Source organism: Phaseolus vulgaris, chromosome 7, assembly GCF_000499845.2.
Source record: "Phaseolus vulgaris cultivar G19833 chromosome 7, P. vulgaris v2.0, whole genome shotgun sequence".
NCBI lineage: Eukaryota > Viridiplantae > Streptophyta > Magnoliopsida > Fabales > Fabaceae > Phaseolus > Phaseolus vulgaris.
In genome coordinates, this window is record NC_023753.2 from 36271441 (window position 1) to 36291708 (window position 20268).

A 20268-nucleotide genomic window follows, 5' to 3' on the forward strand; every position below is an offset into this window, starting at 1 on the left:
TAAGAATGACAAATTAACATGTTTTTCTCTTTGAGTATTAGTGTTTATTTTTAATAAAAAATAAAAATAACTAGAGGAAGTAAAAATTAGATGTAAGAATGATGATTGAAAATGATATAGTTAAAAAAAACATGTAAAAGATCACTGAAATATCATGATAAACAGATAGACCATATTGCAATGGACGTGATTTAATTTAAAAATATAATATATTTATTATATAAATTTAATTTTAAAAAATAAAATAATTTAAGATAATAACCAAAAATATGTATAATATATATGAAAATTTATTATTATATAATTTTGGAATAATAACTAAAAAAAATTCAACCAAAGTAATACATATCACCGTAATTTTATTGTTTGAAAAAAATGTGTGTTTATTATTTAGTATGTTTATTTCTGAAATGATTATGTTCAATTTGATTTTTAGGATTTATCATTAAAAATAAAAATAAAGTAACATAATTTTATAACTTCTCGATCTTAACATAGAGACCACTTGTATTTAAAAATGATTTAATAAACAAAACATTTACATATAAAAAATTAAATATTATATTATATCTATAATATGATATAGATGCATTAACAATTCAATAAAAATCTTAGTATATGATGTAGAAGAGTCAATTTATGTGTTTTTTGGTCCAATTTCATTCCCATCTCAAAGCATCTGAAATTAATTTTCTTTTGACATTAGGATATCTCTCCATGTGCTTTGCAAGATGGGAATATACAACATGTTTCTCTTTCTCAATGTCAATATTTATTGGGCCTATGTTGGAGGACAAAAGCCCATGAACATGTCTTGTGATGTTCATGAGTTTGACCTAAAAATAAACCATATTATAAGGGAGAGAAAGAGCTTTGACATTATTAATTAAACATAAATCTTGTATTCAATATTAATCAACTATGAATTAATATTCCTTACAACTAAAATACAATAATAAACAATTGCATTGACCAAAAAAGAACCAAACAAGCCTCATCATCCTTTCTACAAAATAGCCAAATTATTTTCAAATAGTGGATTTGCTTAAGGAGAGGGCTAATTTTTTTACTATCTTTTTTTTTTCCTAAACAAGAGAAAGGGACAAATCTTATTTGTGGGAGATCACACACTTACAATTCAAATCCCACAACTATGCATTGAGTTTCTAAAGTTTAAAATAAATTCGGTTTTGGTGTCTCAAACTATTCTACCTATTATTTTTTTTTAAATTATACTCTCTATACATTAACATGGTTTTTTGTGTGTGTAGAATTTGAAAAACCAAAACCGAATTCACACTGAACTTTAGTAACCAAAAACATGATTAAACTGGTATTGGGACTCTGCTATTGTGTAAGTTATGGCCATGGTGATCTCTTAATGTTTTGGATTGATGAGAAAGAAAGAAAAGAATCTGAAAATGATTGTGATGAAAGTGAGTGTCTTGATTAGAAGTGTGATATGCACCTCCTGTGGCGTGCAGCCACAGTTTTTCTGTTCTGTTTGTTTTCCTCTTTCCAACTCTTGGCAATGTCATGAGCCACATTGATTGCATCCAAAGAAGCACCAGAAAGACCTCTCCTTGTGAATCCAACTGCATAAAGACCACCTTTGCCTTTCCACCCATTTGGAAAAGGGTTTCTTGGAATCCCATCATTGGAGAAAAACTCATTTTCCTGATCACATATAACATTGCATTTTAATTAACTTATCCAAACTCATTCAACTCACTGCATTATTACTATCATCATCATCTACATTTAAATTGTTTGTCCCTAGAACACAAACATGATAATGTCTACAAATGTACTATATTGATGCCTGTAAATTTGGAGCATTTTCAGAGTACATTGAAATTTATTTTCCCAACACACAGACACACACCTTCCCTGGTCTTTCAATAGGGCCAGAAGGCTCTGTGGGGGGCTCAGTCACAAAGGGTACAAAACAAAAAAAAGTTTGCATAGAATGGTTTTACACTTGTATCTATTTACAAATGATTATATACTGTTATTTATAGAAATTACTTTTAAAATAATAATATAAAACTGTTTTACACTCTAATACAAGATAACAACTAAAAAGGAAAGCACAGTGAATAGTAGAAGAAACATGTGTTATACTTGAATAAAGAAAAGAAAAAGAAAAACCAGCTGCCAAAACTAACAATCTAACATGGTTTTGGTTTTATTGAGAAAGAGGGAGAAAATAACCCAATCTACTTCCATAACTGTCAGCAAGAATCCAATGCAAGAGAAAGTATATAAAAAAATGTGTCAATAAATATGAGTTGTATAAAGAAGTACTAACCTTCAACCATGATGGTACATTGCTGTGATAACCAGTGGCAAGAACCACAGAATCAATCTGAAGAACTTGGCCATCAACAAGTTCCACTTTCCCTGGCAAGAACCTTCTGATTCCAGGAACCACTTTGATTTTGCCAGATCTAATTTTCTCAAGGGCCCCAATGTCCAGCACAGGGGTCTTCCCTGCAGTGTGCTTGAATTCCAAAGGACCCACTGAAGGCCTTTTGAGACCATACTTTTCAACATTCCCCAAAGTCAAACGTGCCAGAATCAGCAATATCTTATCAACCATCCAAAGAGGTAGCCTCTTCATCAACATCACAGCAACTTCAAAAGTAGATTTCCCAAAAACCTCTCTTGGTAAAACATGAACCTGCTCATGAAAAGAACATAAAAATATCAGACAAAATATCAAAAAGTTGTTTTCTAACTAAAATTAGACTTTCACTTCAAGAGCATGTAACAAAAGTTTCTATTAAAGGTTAACATAAATTATTAAAGTGAAACTTCAATTCTGAATGAGAAACAATTACTTAAAACATACATTGAATGAACTACTGTATCTAAGTTATGTTCTATAAAAATGCTAAGAGTTTTTTTTAGAACTTACTGAGCTTCTAACCACCATCGATGGTTTTGCATTGTGGTTACATAGATCAAGTGAGACTTCCATTCCTGAATTTCCACAGCCAACAACAAGCACTTTCTGTCCACCAAAACCCTCCCCTGATTTATATTCACAAGCATGCGTGACATGGCCACCAAACTCTCCCAACCCTTCAAACTCAGGCACCACTTTCTCTGAGTTTTCACCAGTGGCAACCACAAGCCACCTGCAAATGTACTCAACCTCACACTCAGCACCAAAGGAGGGCCCTTTCCTCCTGATGGTCTTGACCCTCCACAGGCCAAAGGTCTCATCATACTTTGCAGACTGCACTGTTTCATTGAACTGTGGGGCTATGTTGAAGTGCTTGGCATATAACTCAAGGTAGCTAATGAACTGAAACTTTGTGGGGTACTCAGGGAAGTCCTCAGGGAAAGGGAAGTTTGGAAGCTGGCAGAACTGTTTGGGGAGGTGAAGCTTGAGGCGATCATAGGTGCGGTTTTGCCAAAGAGAGGCAATGCAGTTTGCTCTCTCAAGGATTATGAATGGAACACCTTGGTCTTTGAGGCCTGCAGCCACTGCAAGACCTGAAGGACCAGCACCAACTATCACAGGTCCATTCACCCAAATGCAACGCCTTGAGAAGAGGTCCTCAGGGTCGAAGTTCTGAACCATTGGTGGCATGTTGAGACAAATGTCATGCATTTTTGTTTGCTTGACTCAAACTTTGATACAAGTGTAAAACTATGTGTGAAAGAGTGTGCTTTAGAGGGTTGTGTTGTGAACAATAGACACCAAGACTATGTTCAGTGAATTGATGGTGATAGAGGGTGATGGAATTGACTTCTAATGAAGAATTATATGGAGAGAGATAGAGAGAAAAGAGAGTGATTTAGTTGAATTGAGGAGTGAAGAGGGTGAGGAGAAGCATGAAGGGTATAAATAGTGAAGGGGTGGAGAATGCAGAGGAGCATGTGATGTCATTTGAAAATAACACTTAGTTAAATTTAGACTTCATAGTTCAGAGTTCAGGGAAAGTACAAGTGTTTCTAGTTTAATTTAGTAAAGAAAGCCTAATTTTTATGGAAAAGACACTGTAGAAGTACATAGAACAACATTAAAATTTTGTCTCTTTGCAAAAATAAAATGAATTTGATTAACAGTTTTAAATCACTTGAACAATAATAGTTAACACTACTTTATGTCATTTCATTCTATCTGTTATGATCAATACAAAGGTACACTTAGATGGGGATTCTCAAATGATATGCTTGTGGGCCTCATTCTTTGTTTATTACAACTAATATTTTATTTTTAAAAGTTAATCTTATTCATAATATGATTTGATTCTTTAAAAGGGGAGATAAATATACATGCAAAATATTAAATTTAGATCATAGTTTAAAAGGGTCATACTTTTAGATCATAAATTTTTTTGCAAGTTTAGATGACTCTGAATGTTAGCATATGCATTTTACTTTGAATGATTCATTCCCAAACAGTTTATTCTGGCTATGCACATGGGAGAAACAGTCACTTACATGGGATCTTGTTTCAAGCCTCCAAACTTAAGATGAGTGCCCACACTTCAAATAAATAACTAAATAAGGTTAAATAAAGCTTTGGCTGCCACTTTATCATTCAAATTTTACTTTTAACACTGTCTTATATTTATGTAATGTTTTAAACTTAAATATATTATTGTATTCATGTAAAATTTTAAATATAAATATATGTTTAGTTGCTATAATTTCACTCGTAATTATTAATTGTGAATGATGTCAAGATATTGATCCAAATACATTATGTACCCTAGGTAAATAGAGAAATTAAATATTAAATGTTTTTCAGAAATCATAAAATATTTTATAAGAATTATCAATATCTTTTGAATAATAATTTTTGTTCTTGTGTGAGAACTGAGACAATAGTATCCACTAATTGAACAATGTTATGATAATGATTACATTTGTCTTAGTTATTGTGTCTATTTATAGTATCTGATGGATCCTTTCACTGTTGAACCTTAATTAAGACGTGTGTTAGCAATTAACGTTCATATTATTTAATTTCTTTCATACAATTAATACACACTTTAATTAATACACTTAAACTTATATTGTTGGATCGGTATTAGATATCAACGTACTTGATAATCGTTTGGTTTTTAGAGACTTTTTTTGTTAAGAAGTAGATAGTTCAGTTTTTATAACTTTTGTCTATGATTTTATAATCTTAGTATTTTGTAATTATTTAGCGATTATGTAACAATCATTTATTGATTTTATATTTTTAAAATAAATATTAACTAAAATGAATACATTCAAATATAAAAGAAAAATTGTATAAAGTGTTATAAATGCATAAGAACTGAAAGGAATAATAAGAAAACAATGTGTTTGAGAATAAAAAATTTACTAACCTCATTGTTAAGTTATTTGTTGGAGATCCCACATCGACTAGAGATTAGAGTCTTTCGTTGTATATAAGTGGGTGCAAACCTCAACCCTATGAGCCGGTTTTATGGGGTTGAGTTAGACTTAAAGTCCACTTTCGTAATATGGTATCAGAGCCATTTCGAACCTATCCTAGCGTCCCACGCACGAGCTTCTATCTATTACTCTCGGCGTGAGGGGGGTGTGTTGGAGATCCCTTGTATATAAGTGGGTGCAAACCTCAACCCTATGAGCCGGTTTTATGGGATTGAGTTAGACTTAAAGTTCACTTTCGTAATATTATTTTTAATAAAAATTAGTTATAAATAAAGTTGGTGACAGTACATGTCTATTAACTTATAACATATAGAGATATGTATAATAAAACCATATACATGATGGCTTTTTCTTATTTTTGGGAATAGTTATATGTACATGTTATTATATATATACTCTAGCAAGTTCTTGGTGAAGTATTATTTTGGCTCTAGGTCTTTAGTGCTTGAGTGGTCCAACATGTGGTTAAGGGAAATGAATGAAGAGAAATTTGGAAGGTTGAAGAATTGGAATATATGTTCATGATGGTGAACTCACATAAAAAAAAATGGCAAAACATGTTTGGTTTTGTCACTTGAATTGATGGTGTTCTAATTAGAACCAACAAATTTGATAGTGCTATTACCTAATCCTTTAGACATGTTGGTAATAGATTGAAGTTTTTTGTAGCATGAAAATAGTCTCTTCATTGAGCAAAAATTCTTCACCTTCTTTAACTAATTCCAATTTTTGTTTTGCCCATTTTTCTAGAGACTTCAAAATGATTATCTAATAACTTTCCAAGTTCCGACATGGAATGTAAAGTGAGACTCATTAAAGCGACAAGGTTTGTGATCAAAATCGAATGAAGAAATCCTCAGTGTCACTGTCCCCAAAGAACTTCAGGTAGTTTTTTCTAATATTCTTCTTTTTTTACTTTATTTATTTCAAGCAGAAGAATTTTAATTATTTACAATTCACGTGATATAATCATTTGTGCATCTTTTCGAGAAAGGATAAGATTTATTTTCTTCTCTTTATTTAGTTTTGTTCTACTGTGAAAAGAAGATAAAATAATATATAAGACACACATGTCTTACCATCTTTCTAAATAAGAGAAAAACAAAGAAACTGTTCTTTAGGATAAAAGTATATATAAATAACATTTGACTTATTTGTAATAATTTTTTTATTTAAAAAATTGTCTATTAAGTATTAAAAACATTTATACTTTCAATTAAATTTTAATTGAATAACATAATTGTTATTTTGATCATTTGATGATCAATATAAAATTATATGTAATTTTTATTATTCATATATATATATATTTAATATTATTTTATATTAATCATAAAATTTCATATTTATTAATATATGGATAAGATAACATGTTACTTAAGGAAAAAATTAAATAATACAAATTTAATTAAAATATAAATTATTTAAATATTATAAAAACCATAAATTAATAAAGATTAACTAAAAATACTTAAATTTATGGGTGACTTTAACTTAATTAAGTCATAAAATTATTATAATATATTTCTATTGAAAGTATTTATATATATATATATATTATTTTATGATAATGAGAGTTGAGTAGGTCGATCCACAACCTAATAAGAAAAAAAGTGGAACATACTTCTTCTTTTAACATGTTGGTCGCTTTTGCCTGTTTTGCCTAACTCACAATCCATACGAGCTAAATGTGGGACAAGGTGAGACAACCCGCATAACCCACATACTAAAAAATTCCAAAATTATCCATCTCATACTCTACCATTAGAAATACAAACTTCACTTTCAATTCCTTAACCAATATCATCTCCATTTATCCAAAAAAAAAATCTCATTGACTAACATTTTCAAAAACCATATTCTCACCAAAAATGTTATGGTTGAGTAATTACAAGTTAAAGATCTCACATCGATTAAAGATAAGAAATTTTCATAGTATATAACTGAATGCAAACCTCACCTTATAAGTCAAATTTACAAAGTTGAGTTAAGTTTAAAGTATAATTCTTCATATAATATATAAGAGTCATTTATAATCTATCATAGTGATAATTTGTTGGACTTATTAAGTCATCGTTATCGAATTACCCATAGATATATAGTCTCACACACGAGTTGACAGATCTCAAGGAGAAAATATCTACTTGGTGTAATAATAATAATAATGAAAGCAAGAAAGGTTATATAACATTTATCTTTCTTTTGCAAACTCCTAATGAAGTTGAACATGTGATAACATGTTGAACATGGAGTCCTAGACTCACACGCTACAATTGAAATTTGAAACTCTCTCTTCTTGGAGCAATACAAAGTTTTTGGAACTTGGATTCATACCACCACCCATTGTACCTTGTTCGTTTTACACCTTGAAACCAACACTATTGGTTTATCCAACCAAAAAGACTATTATTCAACCACTAATTCCAATTCCAATTGTTGGTGTGCACACTATGAAACACACCTCGTTTTCATATTAAGATTGAGAAATTAATGGTGTTGTATTGAGAATGGGGTTAGATAGGATAATCCAGAACAAGGAATTGACCTCACGTGCATGGAAGCTTGATCTTCTAAAGTTTAATTTTAATTATCATGGAGAACTACACTATGACTAGATCTTTGTTGTCATACACTTTTTTTCCCAATATGTTTCATTCTACTTGGCAAAATAAATGTTAACTTATTCCTTCTTCTAGACTCAATTATAAAACAATTAATTACTTTTATAACAATTAAAAATATTATTTCTAGACTTAATTATAAACAAAACTAACTACTTTTACATTAAGCTTATTTAATATTATTATTTGGTAGTTAAATTTAAAGATAAAGGTTTTTTTGAAATAATAGCGCATTAAATGGGTTTTAGAAAATTCAAATTTACTTATATTTAATTATACTAAATTTAACCATTTTTGTTTCTTATATTATCTTAGGAAGAATATTGACGAATGAGTAAAATATTAATAGTTCAGGAATATATTTAATGCAATTAACTTATCTCTTCAACCTAGGTGAATTTAGTTTATGTTCCCTTATAAATGAGAACGAATTGAAAACTGAGTTTGAACTTATAATATGTATACAAACATTGCGAACACTAATATGATACGGACACATATATGGATATATAGATACGTATAATTTCTAAAATGTATTGTTATGAATTATATAAATTGACAATGAAGATTTATGTACACAATAAGTTTGAGTTTTTATAAAATTAATGTATTTTTATTTTATAAATTTGTGTTAAAACCGTGTTAAAACTGTCAGAAATTTAATAAATATTTTTTAAATTAGACATTTTATCATACGTGTGTCATACGAGTGTTGGTGTCCGATATGTGTGTCTATTCGAAAATACTTAATATAAAGTTGGTAAAAAAAATACTTAATAAATTATCATTTTTTATTTTTTTTTCTTAAAATATAAAAAACTTAAGTGTTTATTATTTTATTTTAAATTTAAAGTTGTTGTTGTCAAAAAATATGGATACATATAGTTTATATTTCTATTTAAATATTATAATATAATTTATTTAAATTTTTATATGTATTTTAAATGCTAAAAGTTATAAAATTATGTTTTTATTTATTTTTAATATAATACACACACATATATATATACAAAAAATTATAATATTACATTTATTTAATATTATTTGATGTAGCATCAAATTATTATAATTATTTTATAAATATCGGTTCAAGTTCAAGGGTTGAACCATTGAGTTGAATATTCAATTTTAAAAATAGTGATGCTAACAAATTGTCGTAAGGATATTTATTAAAGAATTAGTAAAAGATGAATTACTTTTTATAGGAAGCGTAGAAATAGATTTTCCCATGATTTTTTAGTGCGATATTGCACTTTCATAACATTTTTAATATTTTTTGTTTCTTAAACAGTACCTTGGACACTCGTTATATATACTGTCTTTTTTTTTTAAATACAAGACACTTATAATTATTTTATATTTACTAAGAAAGTTGTTTAATTTAGTTAACACCATTAATTTATCTATTGTAAATAATAATAATTTTTTCCTTAAATTAATGGCTATAGATTTTCCTTAAAAATAGTAATAGAGTTTTAATTTTTAAAATTAAACTCTTTATTTTTCGATTTCCATAGCAAGGAGAAAAATAAAATTTCATAATATTATCATTTAGGAACTAAAATGGTTCAGAAGATTTTAATTAAAAATAATTAATATAGATCAATTTAAAGAATAAAAGTAATAATGAAATAAGTAAAACAATATTTATTTTCAGTACGGATAGGGAATACTTTTATTATTATTTTTTGTGTGAAATATACTTATTAAAGTCATTGTGGAGAAGTGTTTCTCCATTTTTGATTTATTGATGAATATCTTCTATCATGACAAATTATATAAAATTGCTTTGAAAGTATCAAACAATCAATTTTTTGAAACAAATCATTGTTTCAATGAGTGAATAACAACAATTATGCCAAAGTCAATTCTAATAATTCTGAAAAAAAATAGTGCAATTAATTTATAAACTCATTGGAAAGTATTCTTCTCCGTATAATGTTGCACGTTATACTATACATAACATATTACATAATATAATATATATATATATATATATTTATTACGACTTTTAATTTTAATTTTGTAGATGCTATTCATAATGATTGAATCACATAAATTGTCACCATGTTATCAAATCCACGAAAGCTGTTTTTTAGCTAAAAGAATAAGTGCTTTTTTCGATTTTGAAATGATTGGCCAAATTGAAAAAGTGTTTCATGTGAAATAAAATTGAAACCTAAATCTCTTGTTGATGAAGAAAAGTAAGATATCGATTCTTCTTTCAAAGGCATAATTGTTAATTAATATCTTTATAATTTTTCTTTTACCAAAGTGTTTTTTCAATAAACAATAATTGAATGAAATTATAGGAAAACAATTTGAGTTTGGTTCGTTTAACATCTTAAATTCAATTTAGAATTTAGGGTTTAGTTTGTTTTCTCTATAACTCAATATCATAGAAGATTTAAATTAGCTTGAGTGAAAAAATACGAAAAGTAAAATAATATTTTTTTATAAATCAGAATTAATTTATTTATAACTTGAAAGCAAATTTTTGGAATAAAAAATTATAAGAGTGTCGTTACAAAATAGTTTATACACAAGTTCTTGTTTATCTTAAAAGATTTTTTATTTTCTCAATTTTTTTACAATTTTATTGAGAATAGTTGAAAAAAAATGACCATCTCAATTTATAATTTATCTAGTGAAAGAAATATAATTAATTATTTTTAACATATTCTTTTTAATATTCAATCCTTAAATTTAATTTACAAAACTCGTTCTTATGGTCAAATACTTTCAATAGTGACTTCTTCTCGCTTCTAAACTTTCCGACTTTTAGGTGCTATAGTCCTTTTGTGCTTTCATTTCTTCTAGTGACAGAGAATATTTGTAAAAATATTTTGACATTCAAATACGAAGTGGATTTTAAGTCTAACTCAACCTGATAAAATCAGCTCAATGTGATGAGGTTTACACCCACTTATATACAATAAAATACTCTAATATCTAGTCGTGTATCTCCAACCAGATCGATCATATTTTACATATAATATAATCTGATGTGTGATGTGTTAGTACAAAACTTTTTTGGAATGAATTATTTATTGGTATGTTAAAATGATATGATTCATTCTTATCACTTCTTGTTGCATTACGTAATGATGAATGCAGAATCATGCATGAGGATTTACTTTAACCAATGCAGTCTAGAGAGAATGATCTTGTTATTAGGGATGTGCAAAATCTTCTTAATTGTATCATAAAATATTTTAAAATGATGCATTCCAAAGAGTGATCTAATAGGAATGTGCAAAACAATGTTATCTGTGCCCTAGACTTGTGTGTTATTGGAATTAATGCTTCAATAAGTATAAAAAAAAAGTGATTAAGTAAAAGAATTATTAATTGATTGATTGAAGTAGGGCATGCAACAAGACTAGACTAGAAGGATATTCTAAATCCACACTTAACTGTGCTCAGATTTCTGAGTTCTCTTCTAAGTGGGTCTCACTTTATTTTTTTCTAAAACATGCTTTAGTGGCTGGTCATTTCATCAAAATATTCACATAAAATAAATAAATATTTTTTATTTTATTTTTTTGATTGATTATGAGAGTAAGAGATTTTATAATTGCAATCTATAGAGGAAATGTTAATGATTGAAAAATGAAAAATTGATGTTTGGTAACCACACTCATGTGGTTGTTGAGTACGCGTTTCATGCCTTAATGGTAGGGAGCATGGCTCAAACCAAGTTACATATTTCCAATAGTGCATCTTAATAAAAACCAAATCATAATTTTATTCCACAAATTATTTTAACTTTTAAATTTTGTATGAATTTGGAATAGTGACAGTAAATTTAAACTGTATTCTCTATTTTTTGAGAAAAAACTCTCTGCTCAAAATTTGTAGAAATTTAATTTAAAGTTCAATACATATTTTCGTTCATGAATGTTTAGGAAAATTGGTTTTACTTTATAGTTTAAAATTTATATTTATTGAGTATTTATAGTAAAAAAATTAGTGGAATAATTTCTTATCGTTATTTTTTTATATTATGTAAAAAAAATTGATAAAAATTCATTTTAATAATTTACTTATTATGGAGTATTCAATAAATCTAAAATTTAGAATAGGGACAAAAAATAATTTCACGTTATAATTTTTTAGAATTTAAATATTTTAATTAATTTTTTATTATAAATTTTTGTTTAGTGCTTTTATTTTTGTCTAAATAACTAACGAAAATCTTCAATGAAAATACAGGTTAGACGCAAAATGTAAAAAAAATAAAATTAAAAATATCTTAAACACATTTTAATTTATTATTTTTATCGCCGATTTTATTGAAAGTAAAAAAAATCTCAAGTATACAATTTATTAAAAAAAAATGAGCGAGACTTATTAATTTGTATTTAATTAATAAGTGTTATACATAATGTATTTAAAACTACTCTTGCTTCATTTATTATTCGGATATCTCCGTACAAAATTTATTTAGTGAAATAAAAATATCATATAGTTATTTTACTTAATGTCATTATTTTTCTATTTAATTTTATGTTTCCATAGGTTTTAGGCTCAATTTTCTATCTAGCACCATTTACACTTTTATTTCCCTATCTAGCACCTTTTTATTTTTATTTTCCTATCTAGCACCCTTTTGTTTTTATTTCCCTATTTAGTACCCTTTTATTTTTTATTTCTATATCTAGCACCATTTCAAAAATAAATAAATAAATAAATAATAAATTAATTTTTTTTTATACTTTTAATTTTGAATAAATTAAAAAATAAGTATTTTTAATGTTTAAAATAGTTAGAAATATAATTAATGAATAAAGAAATGAGTTTTTACAAAATAAAAATAAAAAAGTAATAAACTAAAAATGTTTAGTTTAAATTTTGTTTTAAGAATGAAGAAAATAAAAAATAAACTCTACAAGTAAGAGTTGAATCTATAAACATAAATTAGTATTTATTTTTATTATTATTGATGATGTAATCATGTTAATTTCAAGGACATAATTATAAAAAAATCAAAGTCAATTAATATTAATTAATATTGAACGCACAAATAATATTGAAGTGTCTATCTACCCTAAATGCAAAATCCTAAAAAAAAACTAATGCAATTGTTACACTTAATGCTTAAAAATGAGAAAAAGAAAAATATAAAAATAAATAAATATAGAAAATAAAAGCAGCAACATTGCAAAAGATCTTTCATGTTACTAAAGGACTATTTGATGAAACTCATAAATGAAGAGTATTGGTCTGCATACACTGGTAAAATACTATGCCTAAGTCCCGACATGAAAATAATCTCAAAGGGGAGACCTAAGTCAAGTCGAATAAGGACTGATATGGACATAAGAGAACAACATGATCAAACAAAAAAAATGTTCATATTGTCAAACACTAGGACACAAAAAAAGAACATGTCCCAACATTATTGGATTGTGCACTTCTCGTCATTAATTATGTTTCATTTCGCATAAACTATTTAATGTACCATTGAAGAAAATATTAAATGAATGATCATCTTTCATTTATTTTTCTTTTTATGATTAATATCTACTTATTTATTATCGTTTTATATCTCTTATCTTTATCTTGTGTAGATTTTTTTTATATCTTGTATATTTATCTTATTTTGTTTTACCTTTATTTTATATCTTATATGTTTTTAGTTATTATTTTTTTCTGCTATTGTTTATTTATTTATTTTTTTTGTTTTTATTTTATTATTGTTGTTTTTATTTTCTATACTTATTTATTTTTGCATTTTTTTCTTCTCATTTTTAAGCATTAAGTGTAGCATTTGCATTAGTTTTTTTTTTAAGATTTTGCATTTAGGGTAGACACTTCAATATTATTTGTGTGTCCACTATTAATTAATACTAATTGACTTTGGTTTTTTTATAATTATGTCCTGTATTTTTTACTTGAAATTAACATGATTACATCATCAATAATAATAAAAATAAATACTAATTTATGTTTATAGATTCAACTTTTATGTTGTTGTAGGGTTTAATTTCTTATTTTCTTCATTCTTAAAAAAATAATTTTAAACTAAACATTTTTAATTTATTACTTTTTTATTTTTATTTTGTAAAAAGTCATTTCTTTATTCATTAATCATATTTCTAACTATTTTAAACATTAAAAATACTTATTTTTTTAATGCATTCAAAATTAAAATTATCAAAATAATAATAATTTATTATTTATTTATTTATTTTTGAAATGGTGCTAGATAGGGAAGTAAAAAATAAAAGGGTGCTAGATAGGAAAATAAAAATAAAAAGGTGCTAGATAGAGAAATAAAAGAAAAAAATGCTAGTTAGGAAATAAAAGTGTAAATAATGCTAGACAGGAAATTTACTATAGGTTTTAAGTAAGTGTTACTCTCCAACTATTTTTAAGTAAGAATATTAAAGAAAACATTATAAATGCTGATTAAAAAAAACATTATAAATAGTGGTAAGTAAGAAAAAAAACTACTGGTTCTCAATTTAAGTAGAGTACTTAGTTTTATATTGATTAAAATGTTAATTAAGTTTCTGTAGTTTTTTATTTCATAAAAAATAAATAATCTTCAATCATGGTTTCTTAAATATGGTGTAAAGGTTTAAACAAAAAATACTTTAAAATAATAATATTAAAGTAGTTGAATTTTTTTTTTATATTTAGGTTCATCAAAAAATATTTTATATTTATAATACTATAGTGGGAAGTACAAAAATATTTTATCTATATTTTTAATAATATTTTAAATTTACAATAGAAAACATTTAAATAATATTATGTAAATTTTTTTAAAAAAAAACTAAAAAATAGTAAAAAAAAGAAAAAAAAAAGAGCAAACTAAAGCATATGAGAAGGGAATTTCAACTAGATGAATAGTTTATAACAATCACTAAGAAAACATTAAATAAAAATTAATTTTAAAAATAAAAATAATTAATTTTTATATTAACTAAATTAGATATTATTTTAAAAAAATATTAATATCTAAATTAATTTATATTATATATTAATAAATAATTTTTAAATTGGTATCTAATTAGTCAACTTTAGAATCTAAATAATTGGTACCTCTTATAATTAATTAGATACTATTTTAAATTTTTTTATCAATAATAAAAACTAATTTAGATATTGTTCTAACCTCAAGTCCGTTGGGCAGCATCGCTAAGGTCAATCACCGCATCCGTTGGACAGCATCACTAAGGTCAATCATCGCATCCGAGGTATTATCTGTTTTGGAGGTCGGTGCTCCGTCACAATTTTGTCCTTAAAAGACGTCTCGGTGGGTTGAGGGAAGAGGAAGTATATAAACTGCCTTTGATTTCGACTCTTGAACGACGTAAAATTATATTGGTGTACGGGAACAAATACTAATAATTTTTTTTTTCTAAAATAATATCTAATTTAATAAATATATCAATTAATTATTTTTTATTTTTAAAATTAGTTTTTACTTAATGATTTTTTAACAATAATTCTATTTATTTAGTCCAGTTTGGATAGTAAGTATTTAGTATGCTTAATTCTATATAATTATTTTTTTATTATTATAATTAGATAATGAATAAAGTAACAGAATAAAAAAATATGGTGCTTTTAATCAATATTGTCAGAAATAAACTATTTGGGAAAGAACCAAGTTTTCCTTTTAAATATAGGGTAGACCTACATCAAAACTTGCATGTGATGATTCACTCAAACACTTCCTCACCAAATTTTGGTGGTTTGCATAACAAAACTATAAACCATTTCACACCTTTATCTTTTGATAAACATATAATTATTTTGTTCACACAAGAGCATTCTTCCACTTTGATTTATTAATACACACTTTAAGATTATTTATTTTCACCAATATCATTGAAGAGAAAAATGAAGCTAATTAATGATTATGGTGTGGGGAAAGAAGATAAAGGATTTATATGACACCATGAATGGAAGATTTGTAGGATTAGGTCTTTCTTCTGCTTCATAATCGGATGCAATGATAACACAGATTTCTATGATTTGATGCTGTTTTTTAGGTCGGTTATGATAATTAATTTAGAATAAATGGGTTGCCAAGTTCTTTTAATTTGGGTCATCTCTTAACAATTAACTAATATTATAAAGCATGATAAAGATCTCATCATTGAACTAATTAATGAGGAAATAGCATTTGTTTTTTGTGTTCACTTTATTTACAAATTATAAAACCTTGCTTCAGAATCTTTGTATATGTGTTTGACTAGTATATATCAGATACTAAAAAACATAACTAAATAGTCATGTGATGATTGATCTCGAGATACACTCTATATACTACCACATTATTTTATTAGCTTTGGTACATATTTAGATTTTGACCTTAAATTCTTATTTAGGAGAGTTTCATCCTACCCAAAACAAGTATATTTAATGGATTTTTTTTAATTAATTATCGATATTTTAGTTATAATTATTATATATTTCAAAGTTGATAAGTAAAATGTTATAATTATTATATACAAATTTAGAAATTAATTTATAAATTTATATTAATAATAAAAATTAATTTAAATATAATAAATTATTAGTGTATAGAATAATATTTAATTTAATTCATATAATAATTAACTATTTTTTTAAAATTAGTTTTTATCTAATTTTTTTAAGCAATTTATTAATCAATAAATTAGATATTGAAAAGACAAAAGGAAAACTCAGAAAATAATTGCGAGTACTTGTGCTATTGGTTTTCTAATAAAATATAAATATGTGTTGTATTTTATTTATTTCACTTTCAGTTAATGAAAAAAAAAATCATTTAGAGAATAACACCGCCAATACGTAATCAATTTTATATAACTAATCAATATTGGTTAGGACAGAGTAAGGAATTTAAATATTTCAATAAAACAGTTTAGAACTATCATACGCATATCACTATTTAGACTTAATTGATATCATCATGGTTGAGTTACACACTTCATGATATATTTTTGGAGATATTTTGTTTACTAATATTTTTGTTGGAGAAAAATTTATTATATTTAAATAAAATATACTTATTATCAAAAATTTATATTTTTTATACCAGACAAGTGAGGAAGTTAATAAAATAAGAGATAAAAGAGAGTTTATACGTAACAACAAATCAATAGACAAAGAGTTAATCAATATCAAAACTGATGACTTAACGAATATTTTATATATAGTTTTGGTTAATATTTACGTCAACTTATATTAGTTTTATTAAATTTGTTTTGTCTTTTGAAATTGTAAAATTTTGGATTAAGTTGATGATAGAAATATGTAATGAAATCTATTTTTTATAGATTGTATTCAGTAGTTTTTTTACGTGAGTTTAAACATCTCTTAAATATTTTTTATTTATTTATTATTTGTTGATAAAAAAAATTACACTTGATAACATGATTTATTTATTTGACACTAATAATAATAAGCACTTAAGTGATGAAACCTTATAAGGTTGAATAATGGTTGTAAACTTAGTTGAATTTGGTTTTGTTCTTAAAAATAAAAGAAAAAAATGGAATTGAGTGGGAAGTAGAGAGTTCAATGAATGTAGATATGATGCATATGATATTGCAGGCAATGAGAAGTTAGAATGTGGAACATGCAGCAACTTATTGAGACCAATCCTTGTCTGCTTCTCATCAGTGTATATAATAAAACCACGTATTTCAAGTGGACATTATAAAACCCACTTTCAAACCATTCATGCCCTTGCTTCAACATGCCACATCAATCCAAAATAAACACATAAACTATAAACAATAATCAACACATTCATATCCATATCTTAACATTATTATAAGATAATTGAGCCATTTAATCTAACTTCACATAGATTTAAATAAAATAAATTTAAAGTAAGTATTGTTTAGTCATTACATGTTGGAGTTTCATTGGAGACACATAATTTCTTCACACACAAATGAGATTAGAACCTTTCAATTCATTTAATAGAAAAATTAAAATCGTGATATTGTGTGAAGTCACCTTAATGTTTGTAATAACAAATAATATTATAACAATATTTTTAAAATTTTAATATAACAGATTTATAACTTATGAGAAATTTGTTGGAGATCTCACATCGACTAGAAATGAAGACATTTCATTATATATAAGTGGGTGCAAATCTCACCTCATGAGCCGGTTTTATGGGGTTGAGTTAGGCTCAGAGTTCATTTTGTAATATGGTATCAGAACCATTCTCGAACCTATCCTAACAAGTATTTGTTGACCTTATCAGACCACTCACTATCAAATCGTTATAATATTGTAATATAATACGTGTTGAAAATCCATTTTATCATGTAATGACTCATTCCAATAGTTTTCTTATTACAAATATTTTGAAAGTCTGAAGTTTGAATTAAAATAAAGACAGAAAACATATTTAATCCAAAATATTTCAATTATTTACTATGACTTGGTTTATTATTATGAAAAGGGGATAAGATTTTTTTTCATACTTGCATTATTTCTAATTATTCATAAATCATGAGAATAAAATTAATGTGAGAAGTTTGTAAGGAGATAATCTAGAAATACTTTGAAAAAAATGATGTTTGAACATTAAAATCTGCCCTAACCCTTCCTAGATCTAACTTATCTAAATTTGTAAGAAACTTAGAAAAGAAAAGACTGACACATAAATAAATGATTATACAAAGATGACATAAAGTGGGTTGAATGAATATAGAAATGCAACTAACTCCATAACTGTAATAACTGAAATAGTAGTATAATATTGAGTCAAAATGTTCCCTGGTGGGAGAGAGAGAGAGAGACATGTGATCACATGAATGTTTGGAGAAAAGGAATAGAGACCTTAGCTCAAGAAATGGTCAATGGCTTTAAATCACCAAATAAGTTATCATGGAGAATGCCATGTGCTTCACAAAATGCCAAGAACACACACCAAGCCAAATAATTACATATGCTCAACCTACAAACCTCCAAAACCAATATTATGTTTCAATCAATATATTTAATTCAAGGTTGGGGTGATGAATAATTGTTTCACAAAAATCTTTTTTTATTTCTTGCGTGCTAATAATATCTTCTCTATAAAAAAACTCTTATAGTTTTAAAGCTCCAATACAAAAATTAGTAGAAAAAAAATTGTTTATTACCTACCATTTTTTTTGTGTGTATATATAGTTATTGGAGATTGCATATCATTTAAGATATGAATAACTATAATATATAAATGAGTGTAAATTTATTTTATTAAATTAGTATTTTAGAATTGATACAGTTAAATTATAATATATAATATAAATAAATACAAATGCTATTTTATATATTAATTCTGTTGGGTTGAATAAAGTTTAAATTTAACTTTTTTTAAGATGACAAGATATTTAAAGTTTATTTTAACAAAGTTAATTAGGTCTATCTCACAACTTATCGAATCCCTTTTTATTCACATTCTTAGGACACTTTGTTTCTATGATTTTACTATTCACAGGAAAAAATGTGAGGGTATATTTCTTATTTGGATCTATGGTTTTGTATAGAAGAGAAGAAGATGATATAAGTATGAACAATAAATCTATTCTTCCTTTGAAATGAAGAGAAACAAAGAAAAGTCATTTCAGCATTGGATTTTTTCCAAATTTACCCTTTTTTTATTTTAGAGTTTCATGTTTTTTTTTTTACATTTTTCATTAATAAATAATCTTCATTATAAATATTAGTTATTAAATAAATTTAAGTAACACAAATATTTTAATAAAATGAAATAATAATTAATAATGAAATAAAATTTTGATAAAAAATATATAATTATTTATAATAAAAAATTATATAATAATAACTATTATTATAAATATAATAATATTATTTACATTTAATAAAAAATATTTTGTAATTAGAATTTATAAACTTATGAATATTTAAATTATTTATTTCTATATAACAATTTAAAATTTGTACATGTATTCAAAAAATTTCCATATAAATTAACTTTCGTCAAGTAATTCATATTTTTTTCAAAATTAATTATTTAATTATATCAAATTATATTAATAATAATTTTAATTCATCCAAATTTAGACAAAAAAAATTGTATTTTGAATTCTAAAGTTCAAAATTGGAAAGAGTGAATGAAGAATATGAAAAATGACAAAGTTGTCATTTCAGGTATCGCAGGTGCAGAAAGAAAACATGAAGGTTTAGGAAGAAATTGTGTAATACATGTTGTGTGTTAGTATACCGAAATTTTCAGTAGCCCATTATCTTCGGTGCTGAGAGTTTA

General features: G+C 25.6%; 1 protein-coding gene across 1 annotated transcript; it reads right to left on the bottom strand.

The window, feature by feature from the left end:
* Window positions 1-884: 884 nt before the first annotated feature.
* LOC137830432 (probable indole-3-pyruvate monooxygenase YUCCA3) lies at window positions 885-3833 on the bottom strand. The gene is made up of 3 exons (XM_068637758.1): window positions 2921-3833; window positions 2312-2683; window positions 885-1677 (listed from the first exon to the last, which is right to left on the bottom strand). The coding sequence occupies exons 1-3, from the start codon at window positions 3620-3622 to the stop codon at window positions 1450-1452; spliced, it is 1302 nt and encodes a 433-aa protein (XP_068493859.1). The 5' UTR covers window positions 3623-3833; the 3' UTR covers window positions 885-1449.
* Between the last annotated feature and the right edge of the window lie 16435 nt (window positions 3834-20268).